The following is an 18,135-nucleotide window of genomic DNA, read 5'->3' on the forward strand; positions in this document are numbered from 1 at the left end:
AACTTGTTGCAGGACAGGGATGCTACTGCCACCACTGCCGGCAGCCACCGTGGGCTAGCAGACACTTCAGCTCTGAAACATTACAGGCAAACTACAGAAAGTTGTCAAATACATGTCTATAAAGAACTCCACCAAGGCATGAGAATTAGACCAAAAACTCTGGACACAGCTGTGCTCAACAGAGGTGCCATCTTCACCCCAGGTCTCAGCTCTTACCATTAGCCTGCCTTGCTGGGCTTTGTTAACCACTAGCCTGTGGCGAGCTGTGACAGAATTTCAGTTGGCACAGTGGGAATAAGGTTTGAGGCCATCACTGGCATACCCAGTTTCTATGGAACAGTTAAAAGAGGGAGCAGAATCAAGAAACCCAGCCCAGCTCTCTACCGCCAGAGCCTGAACACCCAACCTGGAGGATGATGTAATGTGAATGTCTCACTTCGTAAAAAAACCTCAACATCTGCCCACACGCTCTTCCAACTGTGACCACCAGTACGTATTACATTCTACTGAATTAGTGAAAGGAAGAACTTAAACCTACAAAATACACAGTAAATCTGGACACGAGCCCTGAGACACAAGCAGCACCCAGCCCAGCCGTGCCTCCTCGACCTGGCTTCAACAACCCCACGCTTCAGTTCAGCTTCCTGGACCTTGTCTCAGGTTTGCACAGGCTGGTCTCAGAGCAGACCCTCCAGCTGCAGATCCTCACCAGCAGCATCATGTTCGCCCTTGGAGCACAAAGGGCTAGGTCATTTAATGACTCCAAGTAATTTTAAAATTTTATCCTTGCTCTACGATTTTCTTGTCTACCGCCAAAGCCTATTAATGGTGTGACATTACAGCGAAGGGCTGGGAATGCTTATCCTCTGGTGTGAATGCACAACGGCTTCTGTTTCCCCGTGACATAGTGGCTTAAGCATGGCTCCTTCCCTTTGAGGCCTGAGCTAATCCTCTGGCTTCACGCTGGAGCAGAGGCTCCAGTCTCAACCCATCTCCCCAGGAGCAGAGACCCTGAGACCCAAACCTCACCTACTCCTCTCACACGTTTCACTCTTTGCACAAGGAATCCACCCTGAACTAATTTTAAGTGATGCTTCCTCACATGATCCCTCACCAGCTCTCCTCCGGAGCCAACGCTTTCCAAATAGCTGCTTTGGAAAGAGGTGTGGGAGGGAGGGTGGGGGGAGAGAAGATGAGAAAAATAGAACACACACAATTGCTTTTTGTCTCCCAGACCCTCTTTTTAACCCAACAAGCATCTCATCCAATGAAGCATGATGAGCATGAAGTGTTATATAAAGAAGATAATTATAAAGGGATTTAATGCTTGGCAGGCTTGCATCGCGAGGTTTATGGCAGAGGTAGCGTACTCACTTAAACAGCCGTGCGTCCGGGTTTGCTATTATGCGGGCAGTGCTGCTGGGGCCAAGCGGAATCAGAAACAAGATTTGTTTTACGGAAAAAAAAAAATAAAATAAAGAGTGCAGCCCCTTTCCCACCGAGGATGGCAGCTCCAGTCCCACCTCCTTCCAGTTCTGTCCCATCCCTGATTAATGATGTTGTCTGCCTGATTTATGACCCACCCCAACAGATTAGAGTTTCCCTCTTCAACCTCCTCCCCTCCCGCTAACTCCCCCCCCCCTCAGAAGGCACAGCCACACTTCACTGGAAATATTAGAGAATTATTAAATAAACATTCATACGTCATGTCTCTTCCCATACTGAGCTCATCGTAGTCAACGCTCAGCGGCCGGGCCCTGTTTGCTTTGGGGCTGACACCAAACAGCTGGAGTGATTCATGGAGAGGCTGGCTACAATGCTCTGTGTCATATATCATGCTTGCAGCGCTCCCTGCCCCGGCGGAGATAAACTGATCAACCACAACGGGCTGGAATGAATTTATGACAACACAAAATTGAGGAAAACAAATGGGAGGTGACCCAGTGGGCCACTAACCCAGACTCTTTCGCTGGCCTGCAATCTAGTCTGGTGGCAGAAAGCAAAATTGAACATTGGCACTCTGAATTAAGATGCTGGCTTTTAACCCCGGGGAACCTCAGCTTCAAAATGGCGCCGGCGCCCCTGCGGGCAGCACCTCGGAGGGAGGAGGGAGGAAGACTTGTGTGGGGACGGCACTCTGGTGGCCCTGAGTGTGCAGCTGGCCTTCAGCTGGGCACAGTGTTTGTGGAGGAGTCAGGGCATGCAATCTGGGCAACTAGGGGCAGGCCGCTCTCGCCAAGCAAAGCTGCATCTCACGTCGAGATGAGGAAGTTTTCAGCAGCTGAGCTCTGGCCATCTGCTGAGGGCCACCCCACCACACATGACCTGTCTCTCCCTAGCAGCCTTCAGCACCCTGTGGTGCCCACACACCCGACATCGCCATGGATGTGCAAGATTAGCTGAGGAGAGCTGGGCCCAGCACCAGGCCTCTCCTTACCTGTGGTTGCCACCCAAAGTTCAAACCTAACACAGCTGAGGTCAATGGCAAGAAACCTTCCTGAGCTAAAGACCCACCAGGGCAGGGGGAGCTGAGCCCCATCTGGTCATTTGGCAGGCCAGACACTTCTAAGAAAAACAGGGTTTAGATTGAAGTAACTTGCAAAGAATTTCAGCAGCATGCCATAGGGAGGATGGTTTGCTGTACAGTACTAATGAATTAAAGCCGAACAAAACACAAACATAGCATTCTCCTCACCTAGGCTTATTTTTGGAAGAGGGAAGGGGGAAGGAAAAGCATTCTTACGAGGTAAGGATCACTACACAGACCCCTGCTAAATCTATTAGGCACTGCTCTGAAGGGGGAGCACGGCTGACCCCGGTGGCAAACCACGTGCTTCTGAACATTTTCAAAAATGCTAATCAGCTGCTACGCAGGGCTTAACACGCCAATCAATAACATTGAGATTTAAAAGCAAAAAATTAAAGTTACAAACAATGGTGTAAAGTGAAGTTGCCAAAAACTTCCTGCAAGCGCCACCCAAAACAAGAAAAATGAAACCAATTTAGCTCCAGATTAAGAAACAGGAACTAGAGATGAATCAATTTAGCCTGTTGGGCTGGGTCGCCATATATCATGGCTCAGCAGTAGAGTGGGAAACAGCCAGACAGTATGAAACCCTTCCCCCTCCTTTTCTGTAGGCTTCTAGCTCTGATCCCTGTTATCAATTAATTTAACAGAACCCCTCTACACCGACAAGCACACAGAGCATTCAGACTCCTTAAATGGCAGGACAGAAACTATTTATCACACACGAATCTCAAAGGGAAGAAGGAAAAAAAAATAGCAGTTAGGAATTCTCCACCTGAAACACCATCTTGCTTTCTGAATCTCGGTGAAATAAAGGGCCTTAAAACAAAAAGCTCTCCCTGCTACTTTAAAAATCAGCATTATCGGGAAGACTCAGCAAGACACTAAGGCTCTTCCTGTCATTTCTATTGGGTTTTGCTGACCTTTCGCACCTTTTGCGGCACTGAAGCTTCAGCAGGCCAAGGTTATTGTGGAATAAGGTGCATGCACATACACATGTGCGTGCACACGTGCAAGCACACACACACTCCTCCACTTCACAGCAGAGTTGGCAAGAGCGTTGTTTGGAAAGGACTCTGGGATCCTTCAAAAGGTGCTAGCTAAAGCCTCTTTGATCAGATTATTAAAGCTATGTCAATTTTATCACTTGAGCTCAAGTGTTCTGGAAAATGTCAAATCCTTTCAGCTCCTGCAGTTTAAAGATTTTCAATAGGAGTGGATCTGGGAGGGTGAGGGCCGCTGGTCTGACAGGCAGGAGGCCCAAAGGGAAGCCGAGCAGTGGCTGAGACAAAAGCTGACAGATCAGGGCAGAAGGGATGCATGTATCCTCAAGACCCTGCCACCAGGACACATGCAGCAGCTGGCTCGCTTTAAGGACAAAGCTGCTTCTGCACCAACCTTTGTGCTCTCCAGCTCCGTAGTCCGCAGCCAAAGTCTGCTCACTGAGAAGTATCAAACGGCAGACAGCCCGTGTTTGGGACATGCCAATAAAACGTCTTGTAAAAGCAAAGTGCCGAGACCACAAAGCAGTTTCCTCTGCAGCAGGGAGTCTCCTCAGTTAACCCCTGACTGTGAACAAACACTTTGCCAGGCTGCCTGAACTGTCCGATACCCTGCAACCTACAAGGGGCACAATGTCTTGCATCAGGACCAGTGACAGGAAAAGAACAAATTACATTAGCAAAATAACCTTCTGTAAACTCAGCTTAATTTCACTATGAGATTTTTCCCCGTCCCAAATTATCAGTGTACCTCACCCCACAAAATGTAAATGATCGTGGGGCAACATTTTATTTTGGGCACTATTGACTCAAAAAATCCCCTAGTTAACACAGTCCATGACAACAGTGAAGAGCTTGTAGTTTTGTGCTTGGATTGTCAAAAGCTGCCAGAGTAGGAAGTCTGTCAAGCAGCCTGTAGAAGGAGGCTGAGGAGAGAGGTTGTTACTCAAGTACACAGTGCAGATAAAATAATTTTTTCTATCCCAGGCTAGGCTGCAGGATATCCAGCTAGCAGAGAAAGGAAAGGAGAAGAGGAGCACCTGCTTTATCAAACATTCAAACACTGAGACTCAAAACTTGTAATTCAGCTGGAAGGTTTGCAGGTAGAACAAACTCAGGAACTGAGACATATTTTCATGAGCAGTCATAGAGAGATGCAATCTGCATCTTAAGGGAAAAGAAATTCTCTCAGCGAAGCTCCTGCCAAGTTATGGGACTGCTGAGATCCCCTTTGCTGGAGAGATGGAGGGTGGAACAAGCAAGTACCATGGAAAAGACAGAATAGAGACAATGTGAAGGACTCCTCACAAAAACTGTGGTAAATGATACAGTCAGTTCTCCAGCAAAAGCAAGAGCAGGATTCCATGGATACATTGATAGCAGAAACCTTGCAGGAAGAATCGAAAAATCAAAGTACAGCTTGACAAGCTAATTGCTTTTGTCAGGTTAAACTAGGTTTGAATCTTTACCCCCTGTCCAAAGTCTCAGCTCTAATCTGCACTGTTAGGCACCATACAACATATGAAAACCCACCACACCTAACATATGGTGGGAAGCATGGGTATATCTATTTACAGAGATTGTAAGCTTACAGTGGAGAAGCCATTTCAAAGCTGCTCTTAATCCCTGGTCACTGGGTACCTGCCCATGCAGATATCTGTGGGAAAATTCCCCACTGGCCCTGTGTGAACATAGCAATGATAAGCCAGGACAACAACAGCTCAGAGACCAGGCTTCATGTTAGAGCAAAACTTCCCCTCACTGATAAAAGCTTCAAATATGCCTGCCCTCAGGCTAGCACTGCTTCTGGGAATGCCAGATGGCACCCTATGGTTCTTAAACCAAGAAAAAATGAAAGCTATCCAACTTGACACTCACTTTTCAATGTCACTGTTCTTACAGGTCTTCTGCATGGTCTCCTGTTTACTGCTTTCACCATTACTCGTTGAGGGCATTTCTGTTGGGGGAAAAACAGATGAATTAGTAACAGAACATTTGATCACCGAGATGAAACAGTCTGAGAGAGTTACAGTTTCAGAAGCAGAGGACCCCACTGAGTCAGTTTCATGTCACTTTTTGGAAAGAGAGGAGACCAATACCACCTGCCCCTGTCTGGCAGGCAGGCCCCCTATCTGGACAGCATAATTCTAAGATTTGGGGCTGAAGATACAACACCCAACCTCTCTTCACTTCATACTGACCGACCCCTGCAGATGCATCAGCTTCATAAGCCAGGATTTAAATCAGAAAGGTTTGATGCAGCTGCCACACCAAAGTGTTCTTCCAGAAAGGTGGGTATGGGGCAAATTTATCCAGCCCAGACCCTGCTCTCAGCTTCTCCCTTTTTCCAAGACCTTTTAGACACAGACAGAGAAAAATATATATGCCAGGTAACTAGTACGACAGAACAGTCTGCTCATAGCTCTATTCTTTACCAGCAGTCCCATGGCTCCTCCCAACACTGGAGGGGATGTGAGCCTTCAGCAAAGATAACAGTCAGAAATGAGCCAGATGAGAAGTCCTGGGGCCAGCCTCTGGGCTGTGGGTTCAGCACCATTGCCTCATGTAAAAGGTATGAAGGAAAGAGAGCTCATAGCGAGCGCCATGAGGGCTGCTTCCTCATCGCTGCTGTCGCTGGAGTTACTGAAGCTGAACACACCTACAAGCAAGTGCTCCTACATCACAGAAAATAGATGTGATTGCCTACCCCACAGAAGGAAATGCCTGCAATAGATATCCTATGCTCCTCATTTAATCATCATGCCCTTGGCAAAACTGGTTCTATCCCCCCTCCCTTCCACTGGCAGTCAGTTACGTCTTGTAGATACTTTAAAGGCTGGGAATCAAATGCCCAAAGCATTACAGTAACAGAACAGGGAACAGAATCATTGGGACAAGTCTCTTCAGGTCGCTGAGCTTCAGTTCCCTTCCTAAGGGAGCTAGAACAGCACTGCCCAGCTCTGGAAATGGATTTGGCATCTACAGCTGGAAAGCGCCAGGTTTTATTATTCTCATATTTCCACTGGGTTGCTGTTTACATTTCCAGTGCTACTGGCATTAAATAAAAACAAAGCAACAGTTGAATGGGTTTAACCCCCACCTCCCAATTAATTCTACAAGCTTTCAAATAATTTGAATTACAAATAACATGAATTACAAATTTCACATTTACTTGTTTGCTTTGGAGTCTCTATTACAGGTCAAGAGGTAGGATAAATCCCAGAACCTCTAGCATCCCCTTTTAAAGAAAGGAAGATGATAAAGCAACTGGAAAAAAAAAAAATTAACAGGTGCCTACATAGCTTAAACCCCCAGCAGCTGAACAACATTACACAGTCAAGCTCTGATGGCTCCCTCTGTGATACAGTAGTTTGTCTTTTAGTGACAAGCAAGTCAATCCAACCCCTATCTCTATCACCGTACCGCTTACAATTGCATTTTTGGGATCTTCCCCAGATCCATCCACTGACTACAGTTAGCTGTGCTATAAATTTACAAGAAAGATAGTGTGACAGTAAGTGAATATGTATCTGCTGGTACTGCACAAGAGCATTTGTAACTGTAATTTACCTAATTACTGACCACCAGAAGATATGGAATGTCTGCCCTCCTGTAGCATATAGAATAATGTACATATTTAACACTCACCATCGCTGGCCCATTTAGAAAACTCCGGTGTTATTCGAGTACTGGGTGTGCCACCACTAAAAGAGAAAAAGGCAGAATGCTAAAGGTTAAATACGAAGATTTTGCTGCTTGGGAAAAGCCAGCCTTCCATCCCCAATCCACACACATCTCTCCCAGTACTTCCAATCATCAGTCTAGGCATCAAACGTGAGCAGTTGGCCTGCTGCAGGAGGTGTTTGTGTGCTAGTCCTGCTCTTCTTCTAGCTGGGGCCTCTGCTGAATCACACGGGGGGTGTGATGCTGACTGAAGGCCTAGGATTCAAATAACACCTATGACCTAAGGATCATTCCTGAATACACAACTTCAAAGATGAAAACCTTACTGGCAAACAGAAATCCTCCACTTTCCAACAGCTTCTTGCTTTAGGAGTAACTGTATGCCACCATAGGTCCCATCTTTTCCATTTTCCCATTTGAAGAACACCAGTATTGAAGTGCAGACCACTCCTAACCTTGTGCACTCACTTGCAAGCAGTAACGGAAAGGAACCTTCCCAGCAGCCTGCCTACTTGTGGCCGTATGACATTTCAGCTCTATGAGCTGTGACAGTTGCAATCAAAACGTAACCTAGGCTCATGCTTCAGGACATCAGCTAACCTACTGCATTTCTACAGAAAGTTGCCAGAATTTCAATGCACTTTTACAAGCAACATCACAAGTCCAGAAGATGTTCAAGCACTTTGTGCAAACAGCAAAAAAGTCTTAGGTCCAATCACACAAAGGAACTAGGTCTCCTGGCTTCATGTCTTCGGTTGTCTCTCTAAGCATTAGGTGTCTACAGCAGATACCCTCCTGCTACAATACCCCTTTCTTAACTTGAAGGAGCTTTAGCATTTTTGAGGCACTGCCTATGGACTAACACTGTTGGCAAAGTATCGAATGGATCAATGGTTTGGATCCAGAGTGGCAAATACACATTTCTATGGAGTGGAACCTAATTTTGAACTAGTGTTTGTGACAGGCTAAGCAGTAAGAAAACTTCATTTCACTGCTCTATCAATCACTTCAACCTTGACCTCATAGGATCACTTGGTGAAAGAGATAGAGGGGTAATTTAAGCCCTGTTTTATGCAGGGCAGAGGGCTTAGAAAGCAATCCTAGCTCCCTGTTAAGACTCATTTTATTTGCCTGAAATGCTTCCCCAAGTGCACTGAATGCTGTCTGCCTACATTCTCCACAAACATTAGTGGCCAGAGCACACACCCTGTCCAGACCTGCATGCAGGATTAGTCTGTGTACCTTTGCAACACCAACGTGATGCAATGAAATCACACCCTAGGCGCCAGACTCCTGACGCACTGAACAAGATTCAGATCTTATTCACGTGGCATCACATTACACTACTACTACTACTGAATGGATACTTTTCATCGTGAAGCATGATGATGCACAAAGCCCGGTACAGCAGCTTCCCCATAAGCAGAATTTACCTTCTGTCCAGCACTTCGCATGGAAATGACAGCAGTGGCTGGGTGGTGCAGTGGCTAGGGTGAGGGAGGGTGTGCAGGTAGGCTTTATGAGGCTGCGTGGGTAGAGATGGAGACCCACCCATTACACTTGCTTCTTTGCAAGCCTCCCTCATTATGACCTTTGCATTCAAGTGAATGGATCCCTTCTGCTAATTAAGATTCCCCAAATGTAATGAAAGTGAATTAGAAAGGCACAGCACTTACTTTAAAACAGCACCTCGCAGCGCCTCCCTCTCTTTGGCTTCACCTGGCTCTTCCCCAGTGCAAGGGATAACGTCTGCCTCTGTGTACCTGAGCACAAGTGGTTAAGGAACACATAGGCTTGCTGCAGACAGTGGAAGGGCTTCTAAAGTGGTTAGGACACAGAACAGATTCATAGCAACTGGAAACAAATATGTAACAAGAAGAGGTGCTGGCATCCACGGAGGGGCTCGCTTTTAGATTCTGGACAATGTTTTAGGTGAAAAGATACAGACAAGTCCTTAGACAATAACATGATGCTGCAGCCTCTTAGAAGAAAAAAACAATTCCTCAAGCTCTGCAAGTGTAATTTACACAACTCCATTATTTCTGTTAGGGGTGCAGACATTTTCTACTGGATAAGGCTTCGGGCTTCAGTGTTAAAGGCTGGTAGAGATTTCAACACAATCTGATTTCACAGCTACACATTCCCTCTCATCACAGCTAAGTCAATGTCTGCCTAATATCCTTGCAGGAATTCCTCCTTGATGGCTACAGAGCTGCTGTAGGGCAGAATTCATGAAGCTGTGTCTGAAGAGTCTAGCTCCTAGACGGAGAAGTTCCAGAAAACTGCCCTTAATGCCAGTTCTGCACATGAAGTGTCTAATGAAAGGAATAAAAACTCAGTCTCTCAGTTACAGTGGCAGGTGAATAATGCTTGAAATATTTACTGCACAAAGCCCCTGAAATCAAGTGGGTGGCTTGGAAAATAAACTAAATTCCTACCCACAGAGCAAGAAAAGCTATCTATATGGAAGAAGTTTGGATGGAGACAAGAGATTGGTAATGAGTATTGCGTATGAAACAGATATCAGAGGAAAAAGTAATTTTGATCTCCTGCAAAGTCTCATACAGACTTCACCAACTGGGTCTGAATTTGTGCTGCTTCAACAGAAAGCTCTCAAAGGGAGCAACTGGGAATCCCCATTAGTTCAAATAACATGGTAACTGGGGAAGGTGGTGCCATTTCCAGTACAGCTGGACACATTGTCCAACACTACTCAGAGCAGCACCGTATGAGAGCTAGCTGAAGGTGCACCTCTAGGTTCCCTCTCAGTAAGAGCCTTTCAAAAAACGATACTGTGGTTTCCCGTATTCAAGTGTGTCGTCCCCATCCACGTCCAGGTCAGCGTCGCTGTCTGGATTCTCCTTGCCACTGCACATGATAAACCCAGAACCTGGGAAAAAAAAAAAAAAAAAAGAATATGTGGGTGAGTATTTGAACTGGAGACAAGTGAAGGGGCTCTCCTGAGGACAGCACCAGCCTGCAGGCCACCCTTTACTTTGAACACGCTCACAAAAAGCACCATCTCCAAAGTCCGCACAAGGACTATTTTCTGAAGACTGCACAGAAAACACAGATATGCTAATTTCCTATATTTTATGCTCTAAAATGCCCCTCAACAATGAAAATGAAAGATTTATAACCCTTTGTTGTCCATGCAAGTTATCTGTAAGTTGAAGGCACTGTAAGTCTTTTCACTCAAAGACAGAAAAAGAATAGAAGCAAAAAAAGGCTGATTTTTCATAGAAGTGGTTAACACAAAAGCTACACTACTAGTATGTAAAAGAAGGCCACAAGGATGTTCTGAATTAGTCCTTACTTCAGATGCAGAGGGCAGGCAGAAGCTAAGGTATGATCAGAAATACCATTAAAAAACCTCAGACTTTTTTTTTTTTTTAGCTATTGAAAATGTTTTAAAAAAAGCAAACCTGTTTTTAAGATCAGGCTGCACAATCATTACCAGCCCCTTACAAACACTTCTTGTGAACAAATTCCAGTGCAAGTCAACAGGAGTCCTGCACTTCTAACAAGGGCGGATCAGGTACGAGTCCAGTCACAACTCCAGCAGTAAGCAAGAGCAAACAGTTCCACCCAAGACAGAAATGTGCAATATGTGCCACTTTCTAACAATATATACACTTATTTTGGTTCTCACACATATTGTTTACTGTGTTATTACCAACTATAATCGGATTTCCTTTAACTGAATCAGAGTGCAAGCACCTACAGAGATGAACCTTCACTTTGTATTTACTTCCCAATATTTAGTAATTGGAGGGAAACACATAGAATCACAGAATTTTCTAGGTTGGAAGAGACCTCAAGGTCATCGAGTCCAACCTCCAACCTAACTCTAACAGCCCTCCACTAAACCATATCCCTAAGCTCTACAAATATACTTGCTCTTTATGTGATTTAGCATTGGACTTGCTTTCTCCTGTAAGACTGAAAATTAAGCAAAAGTGTCCGGAATCTGAGGGTGGTACAAGGTCCTCATTTGCAATTTAATTCTGTTTAGGGACATAAGCTATGTAGACAAAAACTTGCTCACTCTGGCTGCCTCTGGTATACTCCTTCGTTTCGTATCCTACTCTCCAGACAGCAGACCTGGACAGACAGAGGGCACCTACTGGAGTGTGAAGGACTTGGGACATCCAGACAGTTGGTGACCTAAATCTGTGGCTAGAACAGGAAGCACATCCTACTGCAAACACTCAATGAGAAAGGCAGAGGTAGCCCTAGCTTCGGTAGGTTTCTGCACTGCAAACCTGGTTCTAAGTGCAGAAGACAGACTCCTGTTAACACAGGAACAATGAATACAAGGTGCACAGCTGAAGAAAGAGGATGTCCCCAGGCCTTAGGAGTGATGGCTGAGCTTGTTCACCCCACTGGGCTCCCACCAGCACACTTACACAACCTCACACTGTCAGCAGCAGACTCACACTTTCCCAGCCCAGAAAACCAAGCTGTATTTCAAAGAGTCTGCATCTGTGCAGAGAGCACGGCAAGGCGAAGGTCTGATTTCCAAGGACACCACGCAGACAGAGCTCTTTACTGGCGCTCTCTAGGAAGGGATGCTCTCACTGATTCATTAAGCGCCCAATAAAATTTGTTTATATGGATTTGATATTTCTCTTCCCTGAATATAAAGAAGGTCCTTAACGAGTGATAACCGCGGCATGACAACGATTTTAAGACTAACCTTTCCTAGAAGCATAAACCACCTTTTCCTTCCAAGTAATTGCCAGCCTTTACTTTTCAGCAGAGGTAACACAACCAGCATTGACAATGCAGCATCCAGCCTCTGCGTCAGGCAGCAGAGGAGCCGTGCTCGCAGGCCAGCAGTGGAACATCCTTCTCCCATCAGAGCCCTCGCGAGCCCGCTGGCTGCACACGGCCGGCCAACATATGTCACGAGCTGCCTTCTCCTGCTGCGATGGCTCATCCAGTAAATCTCGAAGCCTTCAGTTCATCACAACGCTTGGGAGAAGATTTAGAGTACTAAGAGAGACCTGTCAAAGAAGCTGGATAGTCTTTCAAAGCTGCCCGAGAAGTCGCAGGGGGCGCCGGGGTGGTAATTTACAGGCCTGGCATTTAACCTGCTGTAACACCATCCCCTGCACCTGGCATTACTTTAGCCCATCACTTCTCAAAGGCCATAAACTTTGGACACACAGGTCTTCATTTTTCTTTTGTAGCTGTGGGAAACACAAATCATGCAAAGCTGGAGCTGTGACTTGGCCGGTCCCAGAGGTGATCTGAATGTTAGCCAGACAATGAACACTTGGAGCCCGCTGGGAGGAAGGGGGTCCAAAAGGCTGAATGTAAATGGGACTGCTACCTGCCTGCATCTCCCTGCAAGAACGCCAAGCACTCAGAAATCAGGCATCTTTCCATCAATTTCGTTCCCAAGTGACCCAAGCCAACTAGTGGTTTATGGTCAGAGCTTAAGGAAAGACGAGCTGCTTACTGAGACACAATTTACAAATATTCCGGCACCTTGCCTTCAGAATCCCACTGTCCTTGCTCTCAAAACCTTTGTACTTAAGAAAATCCCTTATGGGTCTGTAACGGTGATACTCCACAGAGCTTTTGCTGAATCTAGCTCTGAAACAGAAACGACTGCATTCCCAGCAGGGTACATCCCTCCTCCCCAGCACAGGGGAAGGGTTTGGGCAGGACACGCTGCGATGACAGGTACACAAGGGGCTGATCCGATACAGTGCTTCCTGCAGAGAGGAGGGCATAACAGAGAAGTTCGTAGGTTAAGATGAGCTGCAGGAAAAGGGCAAATTCTTCTCTGACCAAACAGGCACTCCTAGGCCAGGGCCTAAGGAAGTCACAATAAGGTGATCCAACACTTATCTTTATATCAAATATGGACTTTTTTTTTTTGAACACGACCCCAAGTGTGATTTATTGCAAGATGATAGAAAACTGATTCAGAAACTGTGTGCTAAACAAAGTAACCTCTGTGTACCTAGAGACTTTGAACATAAGCTGTGCTGTTGGTTTTAGGACTTTAGAGGCTGCTTTGAAAAAAGGAAAAAATATTCACCAAATATGATTCCAATGTGAATTAAAGGTCTCTAAGTCCCAGTACTGCCACTGCATGCAAGGGAACATGGAAGAAGAGGATGCCAAGCTCGGTCCAGCATCACCTGTATGAGGGCTGGTGGCAGGCTGGTTGTTCTTGCACCATCACCTGAAACAGGGATGGATTTTGAGGCCAGTTCCAAGGGGCAGGGGTTTGGTGCCACAGTTTCAACCTGACCCTCCTTGTCTGACTTCCTGGGGTTGCTTCCATGCACAAAGCCAGTGAAAACACCCACGCAGCTGTTCAAATATTTGACGTCTGAACTGCTTGACATTATTCATTCATCTCAGGCTCATTCAAACCAGATTTCTGGACAAGTGCTGTTATAAATGGATTAAGAGGGCCACTAAATGCAAGGAAGGCCTGATAGGATCACACCTGCTTCTCACTAACTCAGCTCAAGTGTAAGGAGGGCTCAGAACTTCAGCTCACGCCGGCAGCTCTACGGCACCATCCAGGAGTGAGGAAAATGCGAAATAGAGCATAGGAAGTGTCAAAGAATTAAACAGCCTTCGTGACGGCCTTATTTCAGACCCACCAGAGGAGAATAGGAGCTTCCAGAAGACCCTCTACCACCACACCCGGGTGATTTGCAATTCAGCAGCGTGCTCTGGGCTCCTCGGCAGGGCTCGGCCTCTGAAGGACACGCAGTAATTCACCGCCTTCTGCAGTGCTGCCTAGAGCAGACCTCTAAAACCAATGCCTCTATCCAGAGGTCAATGCTCAGGACTAGAACTTTATCCCGACGTGTTAATAAAGTGAAATCTGACAACTGAATGTTAAGTTGTAAGCTTGACCTAGGAATTCACGGGAGATGCGATCCTGAGGCTGTTATTCATAGAAGCAGCTGCAAGTCTTACACAGAGACTCACCTAAGGCCTAAAGAACACAATTCCACACGTGAATTTGAAAATACTACTTTCAGATTAGAACAAAAAAATGCAAATATTTTTCCCATATCTTTCATTTCCTTGTTGAAAGAGCTTTTTTTTTTTTTTTTTCTTCCTTGCTGTGCATTTGGTAGGAGGCAACTGCTTGTCATACGCTGCCAGCCCCGATGCAATTAGCCTCCCGATGCGAAAGCAGCACAATTCTCTGACAGTCTTAATCCCTGCTGCCTCCTTAAGGTCCAGACAAACAGGAGTGAGCAGGCAGGTCAGACGCTGGGGCCATTAAGCAGAGAAAAAACAAAGTTACAGCTCTGTCTCCAATCCCCATTGCTCTTGCAGCCAGGTGCTCTGACAAGCAATTCCAGCACTGGTATTGAGTGGCACCTCTATAAACCCTGTGACAGTTTGGGAGACAAACTCCCCCATCAATCAGAATGTACCTATCAAGATCACTTACCTACAGCGCCCGCCACCCTGCAGCACTGTGTACACAGCTTTGCTTGGGCTGGCCTCGGAGCAGTCTGCCTGAGCTCTGACTCAAGTCAGTTTCTGAAAATTTTAGGTGCTCTACACAAGCACCAGGGTTTCTCAAATACAGAGGCTGAGCTCTGAGAAACAGAAAAAAATCCCCTCTTCACCACCACCAGGCTGCAGACACCCACAGGCTACAGGAGTCAGCTGAGCTTGAAGGAGACAGAGAAACGCTTCCCACTTCCTTCCATGCACAGATTAATAATGGCTGCAGATAAATCTCACCTGCAATCCTTTTCTTCCCCTTTGCGTTAAGTTTTCAGAGCACTTTGCTTTCCCCTAAGCTGTCCCCTATGCATAAGCATCCTCGCTGACCTCTGCACTGCTTCTCAAATCTCACCTCCTTTGTGCAATCCCCCAGCTGACAGGTCGTCTCAACACATCCTCAGTGAATGGCAGCTCGAGCTAAGATCGAGAGTCATTAACATGATATATAAGCAGATCCGCAGAACAGAACAGAGGAGAGGGCCTCGCATTGAAGTCCCTCCTTTTCTCCATCAGGCTCGGCAGCAGATGGCCCAAGTGACAACATATGCTGCTTCAGGTGTTGGCAGCACTGCTGGCTCTCGCGCAGACACGAGCTCACACGGCGAGCAGCAGTCTCAGGAGCAGCAAGGTAACACAGCCAGAGCCAAACCCTCAGCCAGATTTCATCAGTGCAGCTGGGAAAGCACGGACCTACTGCGCCCCATCGCTGCTCCTTAACTCCTACCTGGGCAGATAAGTCAATTAAACATGAAGAGAGCAGCTGGTCCCAAAACCCTCACTCCAAACAAGACCAAGGAACAAAACGGAAGCATTAGCAGCAGTATTAATTGCACCACTGCTATGACAGCAGCTACTAGATGCTGCCCGTGCAGGGGATCAAGCTCATCTGAATAGTGTTTCTCCTGTTTGGCCCCCAGGAAGAAAAGGTTCGAATTTGTATTGGGAATATACAAAATTCCGGATTTCTAGAACAAATTCTGTAAGTAGGTCTAAATCCAAATCCATCTCGGCATGCAGCTCTACTGGGGCCTGTATTGGCTGGGAAGAGACATTCATTCTGCTCACAGGTAATTTGCACATGTTGAGGAAAGAAGAGAAAAAGCCTCCTATAAATCTCCAGAACTGTAGCCTTTGCTAATTACACTCCTTGCAGTAACCCCCTTCTGCACAACCTCCCTTTCCAGCACGTTCACTCTATTTTCTTAACGAAATGTCACTTGCTGGCTTCTTGCAGAGTAAAAACAATGAGGGCAATAAAAGTAGTTTATGCAGACACACGGCCAGGCCTCACACACACTTCCCAAGAATGGCTCTAAACTGGGTTTATTTCATCAGCTGCTGAAGTATCCCAAACTAGTACTAAGAGGACAAGATGGCACGGATGCTGTTTTATTTTAAAAGGCATTTGGGAAGAAAGAAACAGCCATTAGGGGTTCTTGAAAGCAAGAGCAAAGCAGAGAATGAGGCCAACCTGAACAGCAGCCCTCCAGATTCATAACACTTCCCCAGCCATATTTCTGGGCAGTCAAATTGTTCCCCCATCTTTTCTAACAAACAGGGATAGAATTCTTCTTCCAGCAACTTTCACAGCCGGCTGCAGGAAAAATGACATTCAGAAGCCATGAAAAGCTGCTTGCGGGACAAGGGTTTCATTTCTCTGGAGCCAGATCCATTTTGAGGGAAACTATGATTTACCTGGGAAACTGACACCGCCCGCGGCATCCCAGCGCACCCCTGAAACAGCAGATGCATCCATCTGAGGCCGTCTGTCAGCTCCCACGGAGCTGACTGCTCAGCAGCATCTTGGATGCTTACAGCAGTCCCTGCTAACAGATCAGAGGAACAGCTGCCTTTAAAGAAAGGGCCGTATAATTTTATGACCATTAACATCATTTTGCAGCAGCGTGCTGAACAAAGGGCAGGCAAGTTCTGCCACACGGACAAGAGCCAGCTGCTGCAAGGCTCGGGGAAGAGACTTCTCCACCCTGCACAGCACCAAAGAGCTGCCCAGCAGCAGTTTTCTTTTATACCTCCCTGTACCCATCAGGGCTACAGACGGGGAAGATGCACTTGGACCAAAGGGCTGATCTGGCACGGCAACTCACACGGAGCTGCCTCCCAGAGCTCCGTGCCAGCACGATGCTTTAAGGTGAGAACAGCCTCGCCTCGATCTCAAAGGCTGCTCTTCAAAAACCTGGAGCTGAAGCAGCACAAAAGCAGCAGCAACAGCCACAGTCCTCGTGGCTACGGCTGGTTTTCCACAGCCAGAGAAAGGTGGATCTGAAAGCTTTTGTTCCCCTGGGGAGAGGGTGGAAACAAACAAAAAAGGAAGAGGGAGAATTAAAGTAATCTTGAATCGCTAAGCAGATTCACATCGCCGGATCAATAAGCACCACTGACAGGGATCACAGGAATGTCGCAACTTTGCCAATAATAAAGCAGCACGGCAGAGCTTGGAGGATGACTTTTCTAAAGCAGCCAAGCATGAAGCAGTGAGGCTGGCGAACAGCTGAAAGCAACACCCTGGCTTACGGTGGGCCGCTGCCAGCGGCGGGCCTCGGTGTGCTTTGCTTTAAATAATGATGAGCACAGAGATTGTGTTCGTAGGGGAAAGACAGGAAAAAAGGCCTAAATTTCACAGGCCAAGCCCAGATGCTCTTCTCCCAAACTAATTCTTTTCTAAGCTGGAAAGAAGAAAGAAAAATCAGTGTTAATTTAATCAATTGATCAGCCTATTGATTGGAAAACTGGAGCTGCTAGTTAGCCATGTGCTGCAATGCCCTCAACTCTGAAACCACAAAACACGCCATTGATTTCTTCACTTCCAGCCCCAAAACAAGAAATAAAGCCGTGCTTGCAGCGGGAAAGCAACTTTGCAGGGCAGGGAGAGGATGCGAGCAACCAAGAACAACCGGCCAGGAAACAGGGACCGCCGCATCCTGCGAGTTTCAAACTGAAATTAGTTACAGATGCAGTCACGGTGTCTTGTGTAAACTCTATCGATTGGGTAGCTGACAGTCTTCGGAGCCTCCATGCTAGGACAATCAATCCGGCTGCAGTGTCACCTGCCACTTTGCTGAACAGTTGACAATGCAATTATCCAGTGTGGAGGCAGGGAGTTGGCGTGTGTCAAACGCAGTTAGCCACTTTCCGGGCACTACTCGATAATGCATTTCACCGCCGAGTGTAAGAGACGACATGCGGAGACAGGAGCTGTTTAAAGCCATTGAGACCCGTGCTCCCTTTTCCTTTAGAAAAATCTCACTGCCCATGACTTAACAACTGTATTCTAAAATGCTATTAAAATCACGTCAATCACGCGTTCGGTGCTCACGGCTGAAGTTTGACCCGAGGCTCCCAGAAGTAGGCTGCGGTGCGAGCAAAACTGCAGGCGCTTGGGAAAAAAATAAAAATTATCAA

General features: G+C 46.6%; 1 protein-coding gene across 4 annotated transcripts in view; it reads right to left on the bottom strand.

Moving 5' to 3' along the window:
* Nucleotides 1-18,135, bottom strand: part of RNF220 (ring finger protein 220) — a 179,425-nt gene that overhangs the window by 17,786 nt on the left and 143,504 nt on the right. For all 4 annotated transcript variants that reach the window (XM_032192570.1, XM_032192568.1, XM_032192572.1 and 1 more), the window contains 4 exons: nt 10,006-10,102; nt 8,889-8,975; nt 7,177-7,232; nt 5,407-5,485 (listed from right to left, as the gene is read on the bottom strand). In XM_032192570.1, coding sequence (XP_032048461.1) covers nt 5,407-5,485; nt 7,177-7,232; nt 8,889-8,975; nt 10,006-10,102 — 319 coding nt within the window. The remainder of the gene's footprint in view (nt 1-5,406; nt 5,486-7,176; nt 7,233-8,888; nt 8,976-10,005; nt 10,103-18,135) is intronic.

Source organism: Aythya fuligula, chromosome 8 (genome assembly GCF_009819795.1).
Source record: "Aythya fuligula isolate bAytFul2 chromosome 8, bAytFul2.pri, whole genome shotgun sequence".
NCBI lineage: Eukaryota > Metazoa > Chordata > Aves > Anseriformes > Anatidae > Aythya > Aythya fuligula.